This window comes from Hemicordylus capensis, chromosome 2 (genome assembly GCF_027244095.1).
Source record: "Hemicordylus capensis ecotype Gifberg chromosome 2, rHemCap1.1.pri, whole genome shotgun sequence".
Lineage (NCBI taxonomy): Eukaryota > Metazoa > Chordata > Lepidosauria > Squamata > Cordylidae > Hemicordylus > Hemicordylus capensis.
The window spans coordinates 427,517,450-427,539,340 of record NC_069658.1 but is presented as its reverse complement, the minus strand read 5'-3'; the positions used below and the strand labels follow the sequence as shown (position 1 = coordinate 427,539,340).

Here is a 21,891-nt window from a genome sequence, read left to right as displayed (position 1 = left end):
CTTACCACAGTGTCACTACAGATCTGCAAATTGTGCTTCCATCTTGCCTGTGTTATCAACATTGCAGTCCCTGCCCTGTGCTGTCTGCAAGGTGCCATTCACATTCCCGATGCCTTGTTTCAGATTTTATCCTTGCGTTTTAGTCCTGCAACATTGTTAAAAATGTGGGAATTCTCTTTGGTAGAGAAACCCCTTTTTCATCATAGCAGAGTGCACAGAGGCACAAGACAACGGATTAAGTTAGGCATGCATGTATGCTGAGAGTAAAGTAACTTGGAGCCAGTTCATAGTTTCAAATCAATATATATGGCATTTATTAGATAACTCCATTCTAGATAGGAAAGTGAGGAGTTAGGATCTCTAATCTAGCTAGCTAGCTGGATGCAGATGGATTCTGCATCTCTGCACACATGGTGCAGGGAGAGGAGCTTGCTTGCATGTTGCAAGGTAGAAAGAACAGGAAGAGAAGGGAGGAAGTGACCCTGAGATTAGCAATCTACATTCCAAAGGGATAGTTTTAGAGCAATAGAGAAGGGATGATCAATGTCTTGACCCTCTAGCCCTCTGACTCACTAGTCTGTCCTCCTTTGTCACTGAGACAAGAGACAGAGCAAAGTCCTTCACTTCCAACAAAAAATATAGCTGTATTTTTTCCATTTTAGGGTGTTTGGGGCAAACTAAAAAAGACTGCTCCCTCTGCTGGTGGATTTGCACAAGTCCCTTTAATTCTGTTATCAATTCGCATTTTACGGTGGTTGTAGCCTGTAATCTGGAAAGCGCCATGGGTAGGCATCCTGACAAAACTTACTTGAGGAAGTCCCATTGAAATCGAAAGGACAGGGTTAGGCATGCCTAACTTGCTGTTCAATTTCCATGGGATTTTTGTGAATACATTTGGTCAGGATGTCAGCTACTGTCTCCTGCATGTGTTTTCCCTTTTATAACTACTGTTGGGGTTGGGTGGCGTGGAGAGCAGAGCAGAGCAGAGCCAGACTGAGACTGTGCTGCGAGTGGAAGAGGGCTTTTGTCTTTTTTAACTGCTGCTATTTTCCTACTGAAAACCACAACCACCACTATTCTGTGGTTATTTGCTGTAATGGCTCCTTTGGAGGCAAACCTCAACACACTGTTTTTTGTGGCAAGGGGTGAGATTTTCAGCACAGACAAAGCTTCTCTCCATGAATGCCATGGTACTGATCCAAACCAGCCCTCCCTCAGTAGCTGCTTTGTTTGTTTTTTCCCTTGGGGACACACACACACAAATGCAGGACATTTTCCAATTTAGTCTGAAGTCAACTCATACATATAATGCCCAAAGTCAGAATAAAACATACTAATTGGCAAACTGAAACATGCAAGGGCGGGGGGGCTCCATTTGTTTGATCAATGTTCTTGATTCATTCTGAGTGCCAGAATTTGTTTTCTTAACACAAAATTTGGGTTTCCTATATTTGCACAATTAGGTTTTCTGTTGTTGCTGTGAAGCAGAGTATTAAGAACTTGGGAAACAGATACCTACAGATGAATTCCCTCAGAACTAACCTGACCTCTTCTCACTATAGGTGGAGGATCAAACGTTAGATTACATTTTTATATTTAAGAAACTCCCTGGAAATAGAAAAAAAAATAGCACATCAGAGAGAAGCTAGGCTGAACCTTTCTCTCTGGCATGCTTGTTCTCTATGTGCTGGAAAGCTTTTGAAGTATCTTACAGTGCTCACATATAGTATCCCATAAGACAGTATAAGGGCGATGAAATACGCATTTCTACACGTCAAATCTTTTTTCAATGACCTTCTTTAACGCACAATTGCAAGTTACAAGTTTAAAAACATTAAAAGCTTAACTAAACCACAGATGTAGTAAAATAGCAAATGTTTTGATGTAAGACAACATCCTCAGTGCTATACAAAGATGGCTGAGTCTTGTTCTTAAATACAAATCCACACCATGATTCAGGTAAAGAACTGAAGGCAATCAACTAATCCTGTGCAGCTCCCAATATAACATAAAAGGAAAACAGTGGGAGGAGGAGGAAGTGTTCTTTTCAAATGCAAACCAGGGCAAACCCTGCTTAGCAAAGGGAACAATTCATGCTTCCTACCACACGACCAGGTCTCCTCCATGACCCCTGAAAATTTGTCCCTAGTGGTTGCACAAAGGTTACAGAGTGCTTCACAGGAGCATAGGAAGCTGCCTTATACCAAGTCAGACTATTGGTCCATTTAGCTCTGTATTGTCTACGCAGACTGGCAGCAGCTTCTCCAAAATTACAATCGAACACAAAAGAGGTATTACTTAAAATGAGATGCGGAGGGGGGAGGAATCTGAATACTAATGATGTATGTGGTGCAGGATCAAAATACCTTAAGGATATGTAGTAAACAAAACCACCACCATGAAACTATTAATGTACAAATTTTATCAAAACTATTTATGTAGTATTCGGTAAGTCAGAGCAGCATGTGGCAAAGGTGCACAAAAATTACAGCATGAAATATAATTTGTAGCACTAAAAGTTTCCAAGTTCTTTATCAGCACAGGTGGACTATTACATCAAGTAGAAGAAAATTAAAGTTAAATAAGGTTTCAAGAATATTTCTGTTTCTAAAATATTTTGTTTCTAAAAAACAAAAACAATGCATCACTAAATAGAAGAACTTATATAGAAAATGCATTCCAGTTTATAACAAAATCATTATATATATGATAACATCTCACTGAACAGTTGAAAGTCCTTTTTAAATTCAAGATCTGGGGAAAATGGCATACGATTTTTGTTCCATTATATTCCCCCCTCATATCGATTTGTAGTCATCCTAATTTTCTCTCTCTGATACCTTATTATTATGAGCCATAGGATATTATTATTATTATTATTATTATTATTTCTTGTTTATACAGTCAGAGAGGTGTTATTGACTGGTTTGTTTTATCCGCGTGGGCGGGCGAGGTGCGTGAAAAATTCCTGATGCTATTTATGACCAAATATATCCTCTGCTATAAATAACCAAACATTCATAACTTATAATTTGGTTGAGCAAGAAAATGGCTCTCAGTCCTCAATGTGACCAATTTGCTGTCCTCTTACAAACGGAAAGTTTAGATGCTGGGGCAGAAGGATTGGGGTAGAGGGAACAGGCAGAAGGCTTGGGGGGAGGGGAGTAGGAGCAACCGGTGGTGGCCGCAGACTCTAGCGATTGAGTGAGACAGGTAGCGGGGGAGCGGCAGCGCAGGCGAGAGAGGCACGCGGGGGAGCGGCAGCGCGGGCGGGCGAGGCGCGTGGGGGGAGCGGCAGCGCGGGCGGGCAAGGTGCGTGGGGGGAGCGGCAGCGCGGGCGGGCAAGGTGCGTGGGGGGAGCGGCAGCGTGGGCGAGCGATGCACACAGGGGAGCAGCAGCGCGGGCGGGCGAGGCACGCGGGGGAGCGGCAGCGCGGGCGAGGTGCACGGGGGAGAGACAGCATGAGCGAGGCACGCGGGGGAGAGTCAACGCGAGCGAGAGAGCTGTTGTGGGGGGGAGACAGAGCGAGTGAGAGAGCTGTGGGAGGACCAGCCAAACAAATTCTCCCAACTAACCCCAAAAAGGAAGTGAACTACCGCACAGATGCTCTGTGCGGGTTCAGCTAGTTTTTATTATTATTTCTTGTTTATACAGTCAGAGAGGTGTTATTGACTGGTTTGTTTTATCCAGACATCGAGTCCTTCCCAAGGACCTGGGATGGCTGAATTTTATTGTCAATGTTGTTGCTGTTATAGATATCGTCGCGGAATATAGGCTGTTCCCAGTGAAGCTGCTTTTTGTAATTGGCTGATGGTAATTTCTGTGGCCCCTATGGTGTTGAGGTACTCTTCAAGGTCTTTGGGAACTGCACCCAGGGCGCCAATTACCACTGGGATTATTTTGGTCTTTTTCTGCCACAGCCTTTCAATTTCAATTTGTAGATCTTTGTATTTGGTGATTTTTTTCTATTTCTTTTTCTTCTATTCTGCTATCCCCTGGCATTGCTATGTCGATTATTTTGACTTGTTTTTCTTTCTTCTTGACTACAGTTATATCTGGTGTATTGTGTGGCAGATGTTTGTCTGTTTGTAGTCGGAAGTCCCATAATATTTTTACATCTTCATTTTCTTCAACTTTTTCAATTTTATGGTCCCACCAATGTTTGGCTACAGGTAGCTTGTATTTTTTGCAGATGTTCCAGTGTATCATCCCTGCTACCTTGTCATGCCTTTGTTTGGAGTCAGTCTGTGTGATCTTTTTATAACAGCTGATTAGGTGGTCCACGGTTTTATCTGTTTCTTTACAAAGGCGGCACTTGCTGTTTGTTGTTGACTTTTTGACTTTTGCTCTTATTGCATTTGTTCTTAGTGCCTGTTCTTGTGCAGCCAGTATTAAACCCTCTGTTTCTTTCTTCAAGTTGCCATTCTTAAGCCATTTCCAGGTCTTGGTGATGTCTGATTTTCCACTTATATTGTGCAAATATTGACCATGCAGGGGCTTATTTCTCCATTTTTCTGCTCGGTTCTTGACTTATTCTTTCTTGTAGGCCTGCTTTGTTTCATTGGTGTAGAATAGTTTCTCATTATTGACCATTTGAAGTGCATCTTCTTCACTGTCCTTGATATATTCTTCAAGGCCTCTTTTCTCCTCCTCTACTGTTTGATGGACTTGCAGCATTCCTCTTCCACCTGAGCTGTGAGGGAGGTATAGCCTATCTACATCACTGCGGGGGTGCAGAGCATGATTGATGGTCATGATTTTCCTGGTCTTACGATGCAGCACCTCTAGCTCTGCCTAGGTCCAGTCTATTATTCCTGCAGTGTATCTGATAACAGGTATAGCCCAGGTGTTTATGGCTTGTATGGTGTTCCCTCCATTGAGTTTGGACTTATATATCTGAATGTTTTTGCTGACACCAGTTGTTTCTAAACATTTTAGTATCCATGAGTGAGGCAATGAATCGAAGGCTTTCTTGTAGTCAATCCATGCAACACTTAGATTTGTTTTTCTCCTCTTGCAATTTTCTAAAATCATTTTGTCAATCAGCAGCTGATCTTTTGTGCCTCTGGTGTTCGGGCAATTTCCTTTCTGTTCAACTTCTTCTTCTTCTTCTTTTTATTATTATTATTATTTTATTATTATTATTTTATTATTACATTCATATCCCCCTCTTCCTCCAAGGAGCCCACAGCGGTGTACTACATACTTCAGTTTCTCTTTCACAAAAACCCTGTGAAGTAGGCTAGTCTGAGAGATAAGTGACTGGCCCAGTGATATGAGACAAGTGATATGAGACAACTAGACTTCTGTTATTTGGATAAACCCATTGACTTGAATTCTGCACGAGAGAAACTCATGAGTATGCCTTACTCCTGGCTGAATTTCCTTCAGTTTAAGTATTATTTCTCATCCAGATATAATAAAGCAAGCAAGAAGAGAACTAAGTTTGAAACATTAGTACTAGATGTTTCAGAGTCCTCCAAACCTTAGTTCTAAGTTGTATGGTATTATAACAAATCAAATGACCAATCCTTTAATTGACCTTGAGTGAGAAGGGGAAATGATTTACAACAGACTATTAGATCTGGAATGGAATAAGATATGGAAATGGCAACCAGTTGCATCAACCTCAGCCTGAATTAAAGAGAACCTTTTCCATAGGTGGTATGTGACCCCTTCCAAATCAGTTTGTATCAACAAGAGTATTTTCCCTCTCTGTTGGAATGGTTTGTGGGTCAAGGGGAACATATTTTCACTTATGGTCATCCTGTCCTTGTGGGTTTTCCCCCCCTTTTGGTCAGAGATTTTCTCAGAGATGAGTAAAATCACAAAGCAGAGGCTAAGTTTGAGTCCGCAGTTGGCATTACTAAATATATTTTCAGGGGTTAACTCAAAGTTGTCATCTAAGAATTTGATAGCATTTATGTTAACAGCCACCAAGTTCTCTATTGCACAACATTAGGGAAATAAAACTATGACCTTTGATACTTGGCATCAGCACTAGTAGCGTATAGCTATATCGGAAAAACTATCCCATATTATTCATTTTCAATTGGGTCAGGATAACCCCCTTTTTTAAAGGACATGGTTTGATTTTATTTACCAATCAGGAAAACTTTGCTCATTCTCCACCTTCCAATCACATAAGTATCTGGAAAGATTGTTAAATGAAGCTGTTGTGTGTTTGAGTAGAAACTAGAGCCTTCGTGATTTGCTGAAAGGGATATAACTGCTATATGTGACGCTCGTTGTTCTATTATAGACAACAGTTTGTTTTAATAAAAATAAAGGAATTAGAGGTGGAAATAACATCCCACTGAAAAAAATACATAAATCATACCTTAAGGATGATCACCTTCATGTATATACACTTTATAAAAACCAAAGCAAAACTTGCACAGAGATTATTCAAGTAAGTCTTACAACTGCAAAAAATAAAAAATTCCTGATGCTATTTATGACCAAATATATCCTCTGCTATAAATAACCAAACATTCATAACTTACAATTTGGTTGAGCAAGAAAATGGCTCTCAGTCCTCAATGTGACCAATTTGCTGTCCTCTTACAAACCAAAGTTTAGAATTCAGTTGCACCAGCTGTGTTGCAATAAGCCCGGTGATAGCTTTTCTTAAAGCAACAGTGCATACATAAGTCATTCAAAGCAACTCTCAGTCCATTCTGTCATTGAGATCTGAAGGAAATGAATTGGCTGTTAAGAAATCCATCTTGCTTCCTTATGATATAAACGTTTTTGGGCATTCCTTCCTTGTGGTTTGTTTTGTTAGTGAGCAGTGGTGGAGCCACCATTGTGTAAATGGGTTTGAAGAACCAGGACCACCACCCCTCAAGGACCACATGTCATGCCCCAGCCATACCTCTGCGTCTAATTTCAGATGCAGGGCATTATTTTGCTCGCAAATGGGGCTGTGCGGTCCCATCTATGAGCAAAATCTGGCTAACACTTTTAAAGGCAGGGAGAGTTGCTCCCGGCCTCGCTGTGAATGTGGCGCTGGTCAGCTTTTGCTCGTAAACAGGGCTGCGCAGCCCTGTGTGTAAGCGAAAACAGTGCTGTGTCCACAGCATGGCCAGGAGCGACTCTCCCTGCCTTTAAAAGGTTCTTCCTTTAAAAGGCAGGGAGAGCTGCTCCGGCTGCAGAGCAAATGCAGTGCTGGCCAGACTTTGCTTGCAAACGGGGCCGCACAGCCCCATTTGTGAGCTAAGCCATGCCCCCTGCATCTGATGTAAGATGCAGGGGGTGGGGCTTAACCACATGCCCTGCATCTGACATCAGAAGTGTCTGATGCAGGGGGCGGGGCTAGGGCCACAGCAGCAGGCTGAACCCGGGCTGCCGCTGGTCTCCCTCTGCCCCTGTTTGTGAGATAGTGTTTTGGCAAGAAATGGATAGCTGTGTGTGTAATACTTCTTGATGACTGCTGTGATTCGTTGAAATAGCTGTCTCTACTGCTGTTTTTGGCTAAACATTTTGGCCATTTGTGCTTTGTTTCAAGCTGGAAACAAGATGCAAAATCCATTTCGTGCACATTCCTAGTTGATAGTGGCTAGAATGGTGATAGCTAAGAATTGGAAGCATGGAATATTATTTATTTATTTATTTATTTAAATTTTATATCCCGCTCTTCCTCCAAGGAGCCCAGAGCGGTGTACTACATACTTGAGTTTCTCTTTCCCAACAACCCTGTGAAGTAGGTTAGGCAGCGAGAGAAGTGCCTGGCCCAGAGTCACCCAGCAAGTGTCATGGCTGAATGGGGATTTGAATTTGGGTCTCCCCGGTCCTAGTCCAGCACTAAACAAAACAACTAACCATGAAACTATTAATATACAAATTCTATCAAAAATATTTATGTAGTATTCCACCAAATTTCATTAAGCCAATCTAACATTATGTCTTTGCACATCCACCCTTTCTCATTAGCACGAATAACAACATTCGAAGGAAAATTGCCTTTTCAGATAGATTTCCAATAAAAAATTAGCAATGGTTTTTGTTTGTCGCCATTTGTGGCACAGGCTAATAGGCATGTGAAAGATGTCTTCTCATTTCCAGTTGTCACTATGGAAACTGTTTTTTCTCCTTTTTCATTCACAGTCCTATTCAGGAGTCTTTAATCCACTCCTTTGGAGGTTTTTCTCCAAATCAGGCCAAGCTGTAACATCACTTCTCCTTGCACAATTTCAGCATACTTGCCAGGCAATCTTTTTCTGATTTCCACCTACGAAAGCAGCATTCATCCACTTCAAATTCATGGGTTGCAGCTCTATTTCTGATCTGTTTAGCTCTTAGCACAACTCTCAGCTTGAAACTAGCAGTGTAGCTCTTATGCCGCTTGGGAGCCATTTCCTCCCATGAAAACGCCACTAGAAATCCCACCCGGAAATCTCTCGTAAACGCCGCATCGGCGGGAGCACTTTTCCAGCTTGCACCCCAATTCTCACATAAACACCACATTGGTGTAAATGCCGCAGGCAGCAAAAAACAACTTTTAAAAAATGTACCTGCCGCAGCGTTTCTACTGAAAATTACGGTATATGTGACCAATTTGCTTTTGTTTTACAAACTGAAGGTTTGGAATTCAAATCCTAAAATCATGCCTTATATAGTACAATTACTCAAAGTATTTTGCTGTCCACCACTCATGCCCTCCAACTGTTTTGACTATAAATGCCTCCCCCCATGAGAGTACCTTCTCTTGCACTTCCCTTGCATGCCACCTTCCATGCCTCATGCTCAAGCCATCGTGGAAGAAAAGGACACCATCTGGATCACAGGTAGTTATGAACAATGGGTGTTTCTGTCTCTTTCTCTAAAAAACCTTTCACCCCATACTTCTGTCCCCCTCCCTCAGCAACGCTATGTGGTGAATGTGTATTAGGGGCAACCTAGGGTATTACTGGAGAGAGTCTGCTAACCCACTTACAGGAAGACTGTTTTCAGCTAATTTACTAGGTGCTAATTCTTGCTTAATAACCCTCTTCTCTCATTCTGCACTCCTATTACCCCTTTAAAAAAGAAACTCTTTGTTCTCAAGGCACATGTCTATGTTCTTTTGTCTCCTTCCTGAGCATCCATACCGAGATCAACTTTGAACAACAAATATTTATGTACCACTTTTCAACAAAAGTATCCAAAGCAATTTACATAGAGAAATAATAAGTAAGTAAGTTAGTAAGTAAGTAAGTAAGATGGATCCCTGTCCCCGAAGGGCTCACAATCTAAAGCGAAACATAAGATAGACACTAGAAACGGTCACTGGAGGTACTGTGCTGGGGGGGGGGGGTAGGCCCAGTTACTCTCCCCCTGCTGAATAAAAAGAATCACCATGTTTAAAAGGTGCTTCATAGCCCAGTTAGCAGGGTCTAACTTTCCTTAACACTTTAAGGAAATGAGAGTGGATTCAATGACAAACATTGAATCCACTCTCACTTGCTACCAGAGAATCTACTCCCAGAACACCTCAGAAACAACAAAACCCAGTGCCCCATGGGCTTGGGGTTGGCACCCTATGTGCACTACACCACCACTCACTCTGGGCCACCCTGGTGCCCCCTAAGTGGAGTTATGGGGCTGCTGAAATCCCCATTATTCCCTATTGTGAAAAAGCTTAAAGACACACAAAATTCATAAATTCTTTAAAAATCACCCCTTTCACCAATTCATTTGAAATCGGGATGGTAGCAGGCACCTATTGGAGGACTACCACCAGACCCACTCTTCTGCCCCTGAAACCCCTTTTCTGCTCTGAATCTGCCCTAAAGACATGTCATCTACAAAAATTCACCCTTTTGCCCAATTCCTTTGAAATCTGGGTGGTAGCTTCCTTGCATCCATTGAGCACTAACACCCACCACAACCCACTCTGGGCCACCCTGGTACCACCCCCACCCCTCGGGGAGTTATAACTAAGGCTGATGAAATCTTCATTATTCCATGGGGGGGGATGCTTACAGATGCATAAACTTCAAAAATCATTTAAAAATCAGCCCTTTGTAGTAGCTTCCTTGCACCCATTGGGCACTACCACTCACCACAACCCACTCTGGGCCACCCTGGTGCCCCCCCCCCACATGTATATATAAGGCTGCTGAAATCCCCATTATTCCCTATGGGGGAAAGCTTAAAGATACACCAAAAATTCTTTAAAAATCACCCCTTTGCCCAATTTCTTTGAAATCTGGGTGGTAGCTTCCTTGCACCCATTGGGCACTACCACTCACCACAACCCACTCTGGGACACCCTGGTGCCCCCCATGTGGATATATAAGGCTGCTGATATACCCATTATTCCCTATGGGAAAAGGCTTAAAGATGTATCAACTTCAAAAATTCTTTTAAAATCACTCCTTTGCCCAATTTCTTTGAAATTTGGGTGGTAGCTTCCACCCATTGGGCACTACCATCCACCCCACCCTTTTGCCCCCAGGACCCCTTTTTTGCCCTGAATCAATTCGGATTCATATTCGGAAAATTCGGGTACAAATTGAATCTGGGATGATTCGGGAGTGGGGGGCAGATTCAGACCCCAAACAAATTGAGGGTGATTCAATTTGGGTACAAATCAAATGAAAAAATCGATTCGTGCACATCCCTAGTTCAGTCTGGGTGGCTAAATGTTTCCTGCCAGATTCCCTATTAAAACCATTCAACATGGGCTAGGCATATAAAGCTGTTCTCATTATCCCCACTGCCAGAGGCGTAACTGGGGAGAGGCAGGCAGGGCACGTGCCCTGGGCACCACTTGAGGGGGGCGCAAATATGCCCCGGTGCCCCCCCGCCCTGCCATGCCCCCCCCCAAATCTAGCTACCATCATCGGGTGAGCACTCTCGGCTCCAGGCCGGGCGCAGCACTGCCTGTGCTGCCATTGGCTCGCTGTGCTGCCATTGGCTTCCTGTCCTGGTGGCACTCCCCCTCGCGCTTGTGCGAGATCTCTGTCCACTCTCCCGCCACTCACATCCGTGCACTGCTGCACACTGGCAAGAGCTGTGCAGAGTGCTGGGGAGGATCGAGGAGGAAGCAGGAAGATCCAGGCTCAGCAAGGACAGCAGCAAGCAGCAGCATGCCTTGTTGCTTCTTGAAACAGTGTCTGTCTTCTTGACCTTCTTCAATAAAGTCTAAAGCATCAAGGTGTGTGTCTGTTAGGGATGTGCAAAAACCGGTTCTCCCGGTTCGGTTCGGGTCCGAACCGGGTCCGGACCGGACCGGGGTGGTTCGGTTTTGGTTTTGCCAGACCACCCCCCGGTCCAGTTCGGTTTCGAACCGGTTCGGATCCGAACCGAACCGGTTCGGATCACAAAAAGTGGCTGGTTTTGAAGGGGACATTGTGTTCTACCTGCCACCCAAATTTCAAGTCGATTGGACCTTCCTCTGATTTTTTACAAATTTTTTTCAAAAAATAAATTTTTGCCCATAACTCACAATGTGGAGCCCTTAGGGGCAAAAAAGCTGGGGTGGGTGGTAGCCACCCATGGGTGTCCTCCACCCCAAAAATCCCAAGGCAATTGGTGGCTCCTAGTATTATTGGTGAATTTCTGAAGAAAATTTTTTTCCCATTGGCTAGAATGGGGGTTCGGGGCTGCCCCAGACCCACCTCTGTGGGGTGGCAGCACCCCCAAAGTGGGTCCGGGGCCATGGCAAAAATGCCCTCAGTCCCTCCCAGCAATCCCCGTAGAGATAGGAGTGATGGTTCTGTTGTTTTTCTGAGGTATTCTGAGTGTAGATTCTATGATAGCTTATGAGATTTCCAATGAGACACCATGAATCCACTCTCATTTGCTATCACAGAATCCACACTCACTCAGAACACCTCAGAAAAACAACAGAACCATCACTCCTATCTCTACGGGGATTGCTGGGAGGGACTGAGGGCATTTTTGCCATGGCCCCGGACCCACTTTGGCGGTGCTGCCACCCCACAGAGGCGGGTCTGGGGCAGCCCCGAACCCCCATTCTAGCCAATGGAAAAAAAAAATTTCTTCAGAAATTCACCAATAATACTAGGAGCAACCCAACAATTGCCACCCCATCTTTTTGGCCCCTCTCTCTGGGCGCCCTAACACGTAACACCTAGTCAGTCCATCTTAATGCCTACCTACTACCACCACTCCTATCCAAGCAAGTAAGAGGAGGACACTCAGAGAGACAACACCCACTCTCTGATCTAACAAAAAGGCCACTGCTGTGCTGCCTGCCAGCACAGCAGCAGCAGCGGAGCAGCACACTAAGCACAAGAGCAGCACACACAGAGAAGAAGCAGGAGGCGGAGCAGCAGAGCAGCAGACCTGCCGCTCTGCATGATGGGTGACGTGATGCCCAAAGGAACCACCGCCTCACTCAGTGCCTGCCACTGACTAGGCCCGACAGACAGAAGCCAGCCAACCTGCTCTGCTCTGCTCTGATGCTCCCCATGGATGATGCACACACACCCTACATCTGCATCCCAATGACGAGACCAGACCAGACCAAGTGCGCAGAGTCAGCACAGGCCAGCAGCCACCAGCCCAGCAACAACAACAGCTACTACTGCTACCACCACAACCAGTGTTGCCGCTACAATAACATTCCCAGTCCAGTCACGCGCGCCACAGCCTGAGCCTAGCACACAGCCAACAGCTGCTGCCAGCCAGTGCCTGGCAAGCCCAGCCAACATGAGGAGGAGAGAGCTAACAAGTAGACGGCGCACGCACATCACCAACCCATCACGACGGCGCAACTGCAAGGGGAGAGGGCACAATTACAGGCAGGAGGAGGAGGAGGAGGAGGAGGAGGAGGAGGCGGGCGAGGCAATCCTAGCACAGATTTGAAAGTTTAAAATCCACCAGGACATCTTCTAGAATCTAGACTTCTGTTTTTTCTACCACCAGCTGTAGTGTCTAGTTAGTCAGTGTGCTGTGCAGCTGAGCTGAGCTGAGCTGAGCTGCATGTGAGGAAGGGTGATTGTAGCTAGTTCTTTAGTTTCAGCAGACTGAGCATTGAGCATGGGCAGTGGCCTTGGGAAGCAACACAATTACACGACACTCACCTGCTGCTGCTGGTTCTAGAAGTTGCCTCTTCTCGTCTTCACCTCTTCGTGTGTGTGTGTGTGTGTGTGTGCAGTGAGTGCATGCCTTTTGCCTTGCTGGAAAGAAATGCTTCTCTGGTCCACCACCACATATCTGCTCAAGGACACAGAGGCCCAAGGCAGAGGTGGTGGCACCAGTGTGAGTGCATGTGTGCTGGTGGTGTTTGCCACCACAGGTGTTTTGTGTGTGTATGTGTGCGCTGCTAGCTAGGAGGGGGGAGGGAGGCAGGGAGGGAGGCTGGGAGGCAGGGGGGAGGAAAGGGGAGGGGGAGAGGGATGTAGAGGGGATTGAAGGGGGGAGGGTCCGGCTCAGAGTTGGTCAGCCACATATTTGTGCACACACGTGCTCACGTGTGTGCTTCGGTGGGAGAGACCAGACTCTCATCATCTGCCAGACCGGGGTTGGGGGCAGGTGAGGCGGTGGTGGGCTGGAAGGGAGGGAGGATGGAAGGTGGTGAAGAGGAAGGGGAGAGGATGAGAGGGGAAGGATGGAGGGAGGCATGGGGGGGAGGAAAAAAAACATGTAGACAGACACACACCACACTACACACAGAAAGCATCCACACACAGAGACAGTGCTAGGCATCCATTCACACAGACAGACAGACAGACAGACACACAACAGGAAGAGACAGACTGAGCCTGCACCACACACACACACACAGACCCAATTCCCCCCCTGCACAGTTATCAATCAATATGTTGTGTTGGCAGCCAGTTCATTGCTATTCTGATGGTTTTGGGTTTTTTGCCATCAGCCAACATCAACAGTGACCACAATCAAGATGAACATAAGATGATAATAATTCATTCGTTTCATTTCAAAAAATCACCCAATCATCTTCTCCATGTAAACCAAGCCCCCCACACATGATTTCTGGTGACATTTTCAATAAAATCAATTCATTTGGCATTCATCATTTTGTTCTCCCTTTGTCACCTTTTTTTCTTTCTTTTGCATAATTTTGAGGCTTGATTTTGACATGGGGTTTTTAAAGAAAAAATTATTTACATATTTATTTACATACAGTATTTACATATCTACACTGCATTTTTGAACGTATACCCGCCGCTGCCGCTAAGTCTAGTACTCCGTGGGCTGTGCTACTTTGGGGGGGTGTGCCGTGCCCACGCCAGGTCCCCAAATGCTGACAGGTGGATAGATAAAGGGCCTGTGCTGGTCAGCATTGGGTTTCTTTTTAGGTGGGCGTGGGCATTGTAAACATCTGGCCAGTCGCAGCACTACAACTACTACTACAACTGCATCTCTGTGTGGGCACACTACACGCTGCGACTGGCTGGCACGGCTCAGCATCTGTCACGTCAGCTCAGCTAGAGGTGGAAGGGGGGAGGGTAGGGATAAGCACAGAGTTCGAGCCAGGCAGGTGACCAACCATGGGGCAACCCACGGTAATCACTCGCCCGTCTCAAACTGCAGCTTGGGGTAGCCCAACAGGGGGAGGTTCACCTTAAGGAAGACCAGCTGCTCCACCAGACCAGGGTCCAAGCGGGAGCGAGAGGGTGTCACCACGTCCCCGGCACGTGAAAACACCCGCTCGCTCTGGACACTGGTTGGGGGGCAGGAGAGGAGGCGCACAGCCACCACCGCCAGGTCCGGCCAGACTTGGCGGCGGCTCGCCCAGAACTGTGCGCAGTCCACGCCGTCTCCCTCCACAGGCTCCTCCAAGTACTGCGCAACGCATTGCTCAGCACTGGAGGGGGGCCTGGCAGGTCGAGCCTCCCGCATACCAGGCATGGCGCCATAGCAGAACCGCTGAAACCACTGGGCGGATCTCGAGTCGGTAGCAAATGGCTGCTGCGATGGCGCCGCCTGGGATGCCGCGCTGCTGGACTGGGAAGAGGGAGGGGAAGGGGAAGCTGACGCCGGCTGGCCGCCCATGCTGCTGCTGGGTGTGGGTTGGGCCGCGAGGGCTGCCCCCGCACCACTACCAACACCCTGGTCTCTGCGGGCCCTAGCGGCCTCCTCCTCCCTAACCTTCTCGATCAGGATGCCCTTCCACCTGGGCAAGTCGTCGGCACTCACGGCATTGCCCTTGAGGGCTGGGTGACAGAGACAAGCGAGGACATACTCCTCCCTGTCTCCCAGCACATCAACGAGCCGCTTGTCAACCCCAGACCTCAGCCTCCCAGCCAGAGCACGACCCTCTGGCGTGGTCAGAGAGATATGGAGTCCACCCATCAGCTTCTCGAGACCAACAGCTGTGGGCAGCGCCTGGCTCAAGGGAGTGCTGTCGCCACACAAGCCCTTCGTGGCAAGCTGGAAGGGCTCGAGTGCCGACACCGCCTCGGACATCTGCTTCCACTCTGCGTTCGAGAAGTCGCAGACATCCAAGGACTCGTCCCTCGCCAGGGCGACAAGGGCTCTCTCCTGCTCCAACAGGCGCTGGAACAGGAGGAAGGTGGAGTTCCACCGCGTCTCCACATCCGTAGGGATGAGATGGCGAGGAAGGCCAAGGTCATCCTGCTTCTGGCGAAGCAGTCTCCTGGACTTCTCGCTGCGGTGGAAGTGGGCGGCCAGCTTGCGGGACTTATCCACAAGCGTAGCCGTGGCAGCAACAGCACCTGCGATGGGGCGGGCCCCCTTCTCCTGGGACGCCCTCAGCTCCTTAAGGCCAAGGGCGTCCCTGACGGTCAGATGGAGCGTGTGTGCCATACACCGTATGTTCACACAGTCCATGACTGTCTCGACAGCGGCGGTAACGTTGGCTCCATTGTCGGTGACAATGAAGCCGCGGGAGAGGTGTGGACACCCGCCAATCCACTCCTCTATCTGGCGGTCGAGTACGGCCGCCACCTCCTCCGCGGTGTGCCTCGTGTCCATCGTCTCCACGTGCAGGACGGCCCACCTGTGCCGTAGTGCATCGGGAGCCGCGCCGGACCCGGAAGCATCGCCCGCGGAGGTCCCCTCACTCTCCTGTCCCCACCAGTGGGCAGTGAGGGCCAGGAAAGAAGCGTGCATCCCACTGACACTGGTCCAGAGGTCAGTCGTGAAATGCACGCTTGTCCCGGCCGGAGCTGCACGCAGCTCGGCCGACACGAGCTCCCTGCACCGGCGGTACAGGGAGGGGACCACGTTCCGGCTGAACGTCGTCCTTGAGGGGATGACGTATTCGGGAGCCAGGTATTGGAGAATACGGCGGAAGCCGTTGTTCTCGACCACCTGAAACGGCTGGTCATCGGTGGAAATCATCTCCCCTATGAGGCGGGTGAGGTGATGATGGTCCACGCGAACAATACGCTGGCTGCCCGAGGACTGCGTCCACCGCTGGACGGGCAGTGTAGCCTGCCTGCTGGCTGGCACACTGCCGCTGCCCGCCCTAGTGGCAGATGCACAAGGCGCACTAGCGCTGCCAGCCTGTCCCCTGAGACCTGGGTGGTGACGCTCTAGGTGTCTCCACATAGGCGTCGTACCCAGGTGCGCAGGGTCCCTTCCACGGCTGACAAGCATCCTGCAGTGGACACAGCGGGCGTGGAATGGGGCATCTTGAGGGACCTCAAAATGCACCCATGCACCACTGCCCTTGGCCTCCTGCGCCCTGGGCGCCGTCCTAGGCCGTTTCTCGCAGGGTGGCTGCAGTCCTAGGGGGGGGGGCGGCCGCCGCTGCCTGCCCACTGCTGCCACCCAACCCGCCCCTTCCGCCCTCCACAGCGGAGGAAGGGCCCGGCTCAACTGGCATCGGAGAGGCAGGCCTCTCCTCCACCACCTCGCCAGACCGCTCCCCACCAGAGTGTCGGGCTTCACGAGGGGGGGGCCCACTGAGCGGCGAAAGGATAGGGGGAAGGGGCCCCAGAGGGAGGGAGAACCTGGCTGCATCGCTGCCAGCCGCACGGTCCTCACCGCCCTCTACCTGCTCTTCCAACTCCACAGTCTCCTCCACCTCAACAACTGGCGGTAGCTCAGCAGCACCTGGTGCCGCCGGCGAGGAGGGACCCGCCACAGCCCTAACAGTGCCTCTGCCTCTGCCGCGATTGGCGGCAGCAGGCGTGGGGAACTGAATCCTGCGCACCAAAGATGGGGCCGGAGCAAAGAATTCTCCAATGGGGAGAACTGGGGTGTCCTCAGGCTCCCCGCGTCCTCTCCCTCCCCGTGCCGCAGGCGCACCCCGCACCTGGCCTCTCCCACCTCTGCCTGCCTGCCTTGAGCGAGCCCTGCCCGCCACACGGCGCTCAGACATGCTGCTAGGTCAGAAGGAGGGAGACTTTAGGAGGAAGGCCAGACAGGGTCAAAAAAATAATTTGGAGGGGCTAAGGGGCCAAAAAAAAGGCAGCTGATTTGGAGGCGGCGGGGGGGAAGTTTGTTTTCAAAAAAGGAAGCCAATTGGGGGGAAAGGAAGACTTTTTGATATGGGGGGGGAAGCCAATCGAAGTGAGGGGGAGGGTGTCCTTTTTGAATTTGGGAGTCAACCACCAAGCCAATTGGGGAGATGGGTCTGGGAGGGGTTTTTTTTAGAAAAATAGGGGGTTAAAGGGTGGAACCCCGGTGTGGGAGGGTGGCACGGGCAGTTGGGTGGAGTAGTTGTGGTGTGGGTGGCAAGTTTTTAGCTTTTTTGGGGGGGGAGAGTGGATGGGGGGAGGGCACAGCACCTACCGGGGGTGGGGGAGGGATGCAGTCAACGCTTGGGAACCTGCAGATCAAAGGAGGAAACCCTTATTTAGTGAACTGGAACACAAAGTGTGGGTTCTGGGGGGTGGTTCTCAAGTAATGCTCCTGTGGGGGGAGCATCAAACTCAATGCAGCCTATTTAGTGACTCTAAATTGCACACAACCAAAACCAGAAGCCAGTCACACCAACACAGAGGTTGAACCCACCCACTCTGTGACTCTGCCTGCCCAATGCCATGGCAAGCAAGCAGCAGCAAACACTTGATGGCAGCCTCATGGATTGAACATCATGATCATCATCATACGTGTGTATTGGCCCAGCATGTAGTGGCAGCATCAGAGCCCAGCCAGGACCCCACTCAGACTGCCCCAGAGGCAAGGAAGCACTCTGGCATGGCATGGGCCCAGCATGTAGTGGCAGCATCAGAGCCCAGCCAGGACCCCACTCAGACTGCCCCAGAGGCAAGGAAGCACTCTGGCATGGCATGGGCCCAGCATGTAGTGGCAGCATCGCATCAGAACCCTGGACCCCACTCAGACTGCCCCAGAGGCAAGGAAGCACTCTGGAAGGCACCTGTTCAAAAACCACCTGCAAGACGCATGCAATGCAACGCAACACACAGCAGCAATTTCTTTACTGGGCATGGGCATGAAGACACAAGTTTTACAACAGTACATCTCCTCTCCAAGGTTCCCTCCCTCCTCCCCACACCCAAATGCATTTCAGAATAGGGGTGTCCCTATTTAAAACTGCCAGCTAGGGAGAGAAAGGGGCAACAAAAGGTGCACAATCGCACACGCACTAACCCCTCTTCTTCCGGTCCTTCTCCTGCCACTCACTGCTGGTCACGGATTCGCCGCCGCCAGCCAGCCACCCTGGGCTGAGACACAGCAGGGCGGCCGCACGAGGCACACAGGCAACCGGGGTAGTTCAACAACGATGGAGGGGCAGAAGTGAGGAGACAACACTATTTGTGTCGCTCAACTCACCCCCAAGCAGAGACAAAATCAACCAAAAACTATAAAAAGAAAAAAAAAACCGATGGCAGCCGCCAGGTGGGTAGGCTACTGTGTGCGGCTGCAGCTGTGGGAGAGGAGGTGGAAAGTGAAGGGGAGCAGAGAGAGAAAAGACTAAGAGAGAGAGAAAAGAGAGGGGGGCAGGGACAAAGAGAAAGAGAGGAGAGAGAGAGAAAAGAAAGAGAGAGAGAGGAGAAAGAGAGATGATAGAGAGAAAGAGGAGAGAGGAGAAGCGCAGCGCAGCAGGGAGGGGGGATTCAGGTGTGGGGGGAGGACACAGCAGTAGCAGCGGTCCAAAGAGGTGGGGGGAGCAGAGAGGGTGTGTGTGGTTGGGGGCTAGTGTGTGGCAGGGGGCCTGGGGTAAGTGGAGAGAGTCGGGGGCAAGGAGGAAAAGAGGTGGGGTGGGGGGAGCAGAGAGGGTGTGTGTGGTTGGGGGCTAGTGTGTGGCAGGGGGCCTGGGGTAAGTGGAGAGAGTCGGGGGCAAGGAGAAAAAGAGGTGGGGTGGGGGGAGCAGAGAGGGTGTGTGTGGTTGGGGGCTAGTGTGTGGCAGGGGGCCTGGGGTAAGTGGAGAGAGTCGGGGGCAAGGAGAAAAAGAGGTGGGGTGGGGGGAGCAGAGAGGGTGTGTGTGGTTGGGGCTAGTGTGTGGCAGGGGGCCTGGGGTAAGTGGAGAGAGTCGGGGGCAAGTAGGAAAAGAGGTGGGGTGGGGGGAGCAGAGAGGCTGTGTGTGGTTGGGGGCTAGTGTGTGGCAGGGGGCCTGGGGTAAGTGGAGAGAGTCGGGGGCAAGGAGAAAAAGAGGTGGGGTGGGGGGAGCAGAGAGGGTGTGTGTGGTTGGGGGCTAGTGTGTGGCAGGGGGCCTGGGGTAAGTGGAGAGAGTCGGGGGCAAGGAGAAAAAGAGGTGGGGTGGGGGGAGCAGAGAGGGTGTGTGTGGTTGGGGCTAGTGTGTGGCAGGGGGCCTGGGGTAAGTGGAGAGAGTCGGGGGCAAGGAGGAAAAGAGGTGGGGTGGGGGGAGCAGAGAGGCTGTGTGTGGTTGGGGGCTAGTGTGTGGCAGGGGGCCTGGGGTAAGTGGAGAGAGTCGGGGGCAAGGAGAAAAAGAGGTGGGGTGGGGGGAGCAGAGAGGGTGTGTGTGGTTGGGGCTAGTGTGTGGCAGGGGGCCTGGGGTAAGTGGAGAGAGTCAGGGGCAAGGAGGAAAAGAGGTGGGGTGGGGGGAGCAGAGAGGGTGTGTGTGGTTGGGGGCTAGTGTGTGGCAGGGGGCCTGGGGTGAGTGGAGAGAGTCAGGGGCAAGGAGAAAAAGAGGTGGGGTGGGGGGAGCAGAGAGGGTGTGTGTGGTTGGGGGCTAGTGTGTGGCAGAGGGGTGTTGGGGGGAAGGGGAGGGGGCAACAACAAACAGCAAAGGAGAAACTGGAACAACTCGGGCAGCAGCAGCGATTAGGCTGGATGGGGTGGTTGGGGGAGGAGCTGGGCCTGGGCTAGGGTAGGGTCTGGGAGGAGGGAGGGTGGGGGGGCAGGCATGGGGGGGAGGAGGAGGAGGAGGGTAGCAAAATATATAAAGCAATATATATCAAGAGAACACAAGCCAGAAGTTTAAAAAAAAAATTAAAAGAAAGACTATAACCAGCAGAAAAAACTTGGGGGTGGGGGTGTGGGGAGGGGGAACCAAACACAGACTCTGAGGGGGGCCACTAAGTGAACAGAGACAATGAAACCACAATTGCTGCAAATTAATAATAGCAAATGAATAAGTGGAACCAAGCAAAGAAAACTGGACTCGGTTTGGCAGCAGCAAACTTGGGAGAAGGCTGGATGGGGTGGGGTTGGGGTGGGGTGTGGTTGGACTTGGAGGGGCAAGTTTGGAGCAGGGAACCAAAACTGATTATATGGGACAACAAGAAACAACAACAGAATCCTCTGGGGGTGGGGGGGAGGGATTCAGGGAACCAACTCGCAGGGCAGCAGCAGTCAGCAGAAACAAACAAAATGGTACAATTTAAGCAAAACCAGCAAGCAATATATAACTGAAACCAATGGAATGCAATGTGAAAATCAAAAAGTTGGACAACAACAAGGCAGGACAAAGAGCAATAATTAATGGAAGAAGATTTAAGGCAATGAGGATGCAGTGGGTGGGAGTGGGGGAGGGGGAGGGTAGGCCCAAAGGATGAGAAGGGAAAGGGGGGGGAGGGGGGGGGAGAAAAGCAGACAGACAAGGAACAGGGAAAATTGGGGGAAATTAAGAAGAAAGTAAAGTGAAGTAACACACAGTATACAGACAAGAGACAGACAGAGAGAGGAGACACACAGAGAGTCACAAAGGGCAGGTGGACAAAGGATTAGACAGAGCACACACAGAGAGACACAGGACACAGTCAGGACTCACAGAGACACCAGAGCAGCCAGCAAAGGGCAAGCAGGTCTCAGAGATGATCCCACAACTGCAGCCAAGAGAAGTTTCCAGAGAAGAGGCTTGGGTTTATATAGGTTTGAAATTCCCTCCTTTGGGAGCCCCCACCTTTGCACTCCCCCCACGGCCAACAGGGTGCCAGCTCTCAACAGTGCAACAGCCAAGCAGCCTACCAGACCAAAGGACTCATTCTGGCCAATCAAGGATCAATAGCGCAGCCAATACAATGCCTGGAAATAGCATCACAAAATGGATGCAAGGAGGAGCAAAAGTTTCGGGAAGGAGACACAAAATGGAGGACACACTTTAAAGAGACACTGAGTGAGACTCAATTTCATTCCCGAACCGGTTCGGGAAACCCGAGCCGGTTCGGTACCGAACCGGCTCGAATTCGGTCCGGCTCGGTCCCCGGGAGGGCCCGATTCGGTCCGGGATCGAGCCGCCGGATCCGGACCGGTTCGGACGAACCGGTCCGGATCCGAACCGAACCGCACATCCCTAGTGTCTGTGTTTTTGTTTTTGTTTAAAAAAATATTCAAATTTACAGGGGGAGGAGAGTTGAGGAACGGTTGGGGCAGGCGGGCCTGGGGCGTGTGTGCTGGCTTCTTCTTGGGGCTGCCTCCCTCAGCGTCAGCAGGGTGTCTTGGGGGTGGGGGGGGCACGGGCGGCTTAGTAGAACTTACTCTCCAGTAAGTGTGCATAAGACTGTAGCCTTCTATTTGTGGGAGAATTGCTATCAGCTATGGGCTTTTTTTGGTGCAGTGGAGACAACCTT

General features: G+C 49.9%; 1 protein-coding gene across 4 annotated transcripts in view; it reads right to left on the bottom strand.

Moving 5' to 3' along the window:
- Nucleotides 1–21,891, bottom strand: part of LOC128346238 (17-beta-hydroxysteroid dehydrogenase type 6-like) — a 59,855-nt gene that overhangs the window by 17,714 nt on the left and 20,250 nt on the right. The window contains exon 1 of one of the 4 annotated variants that reach the window (XM_053299287.1): nt 6,508–6,656. The exons of 1 other annotated variant lie outside the window; for it this stretch is intronic. Coding sequence is in view for 1 of the 3 variants with exons in the window: in XM_053299286.1 (XP_053155261.1) it covers nt 6,342–6,362 (21 nt within the window). In the remaining 2 variants the exon portion in view is untranslated. Of the gene's footprint in view, nt 1–3,029; nt 3,096–6,341; nt 6,473–6,507; nt 6,657–21,891 lie in introns of those variants that run through there. 2 more of the 4 variants (XM_053299286.1, XM_053299288.1) reach the window with 2 other exon arrangements.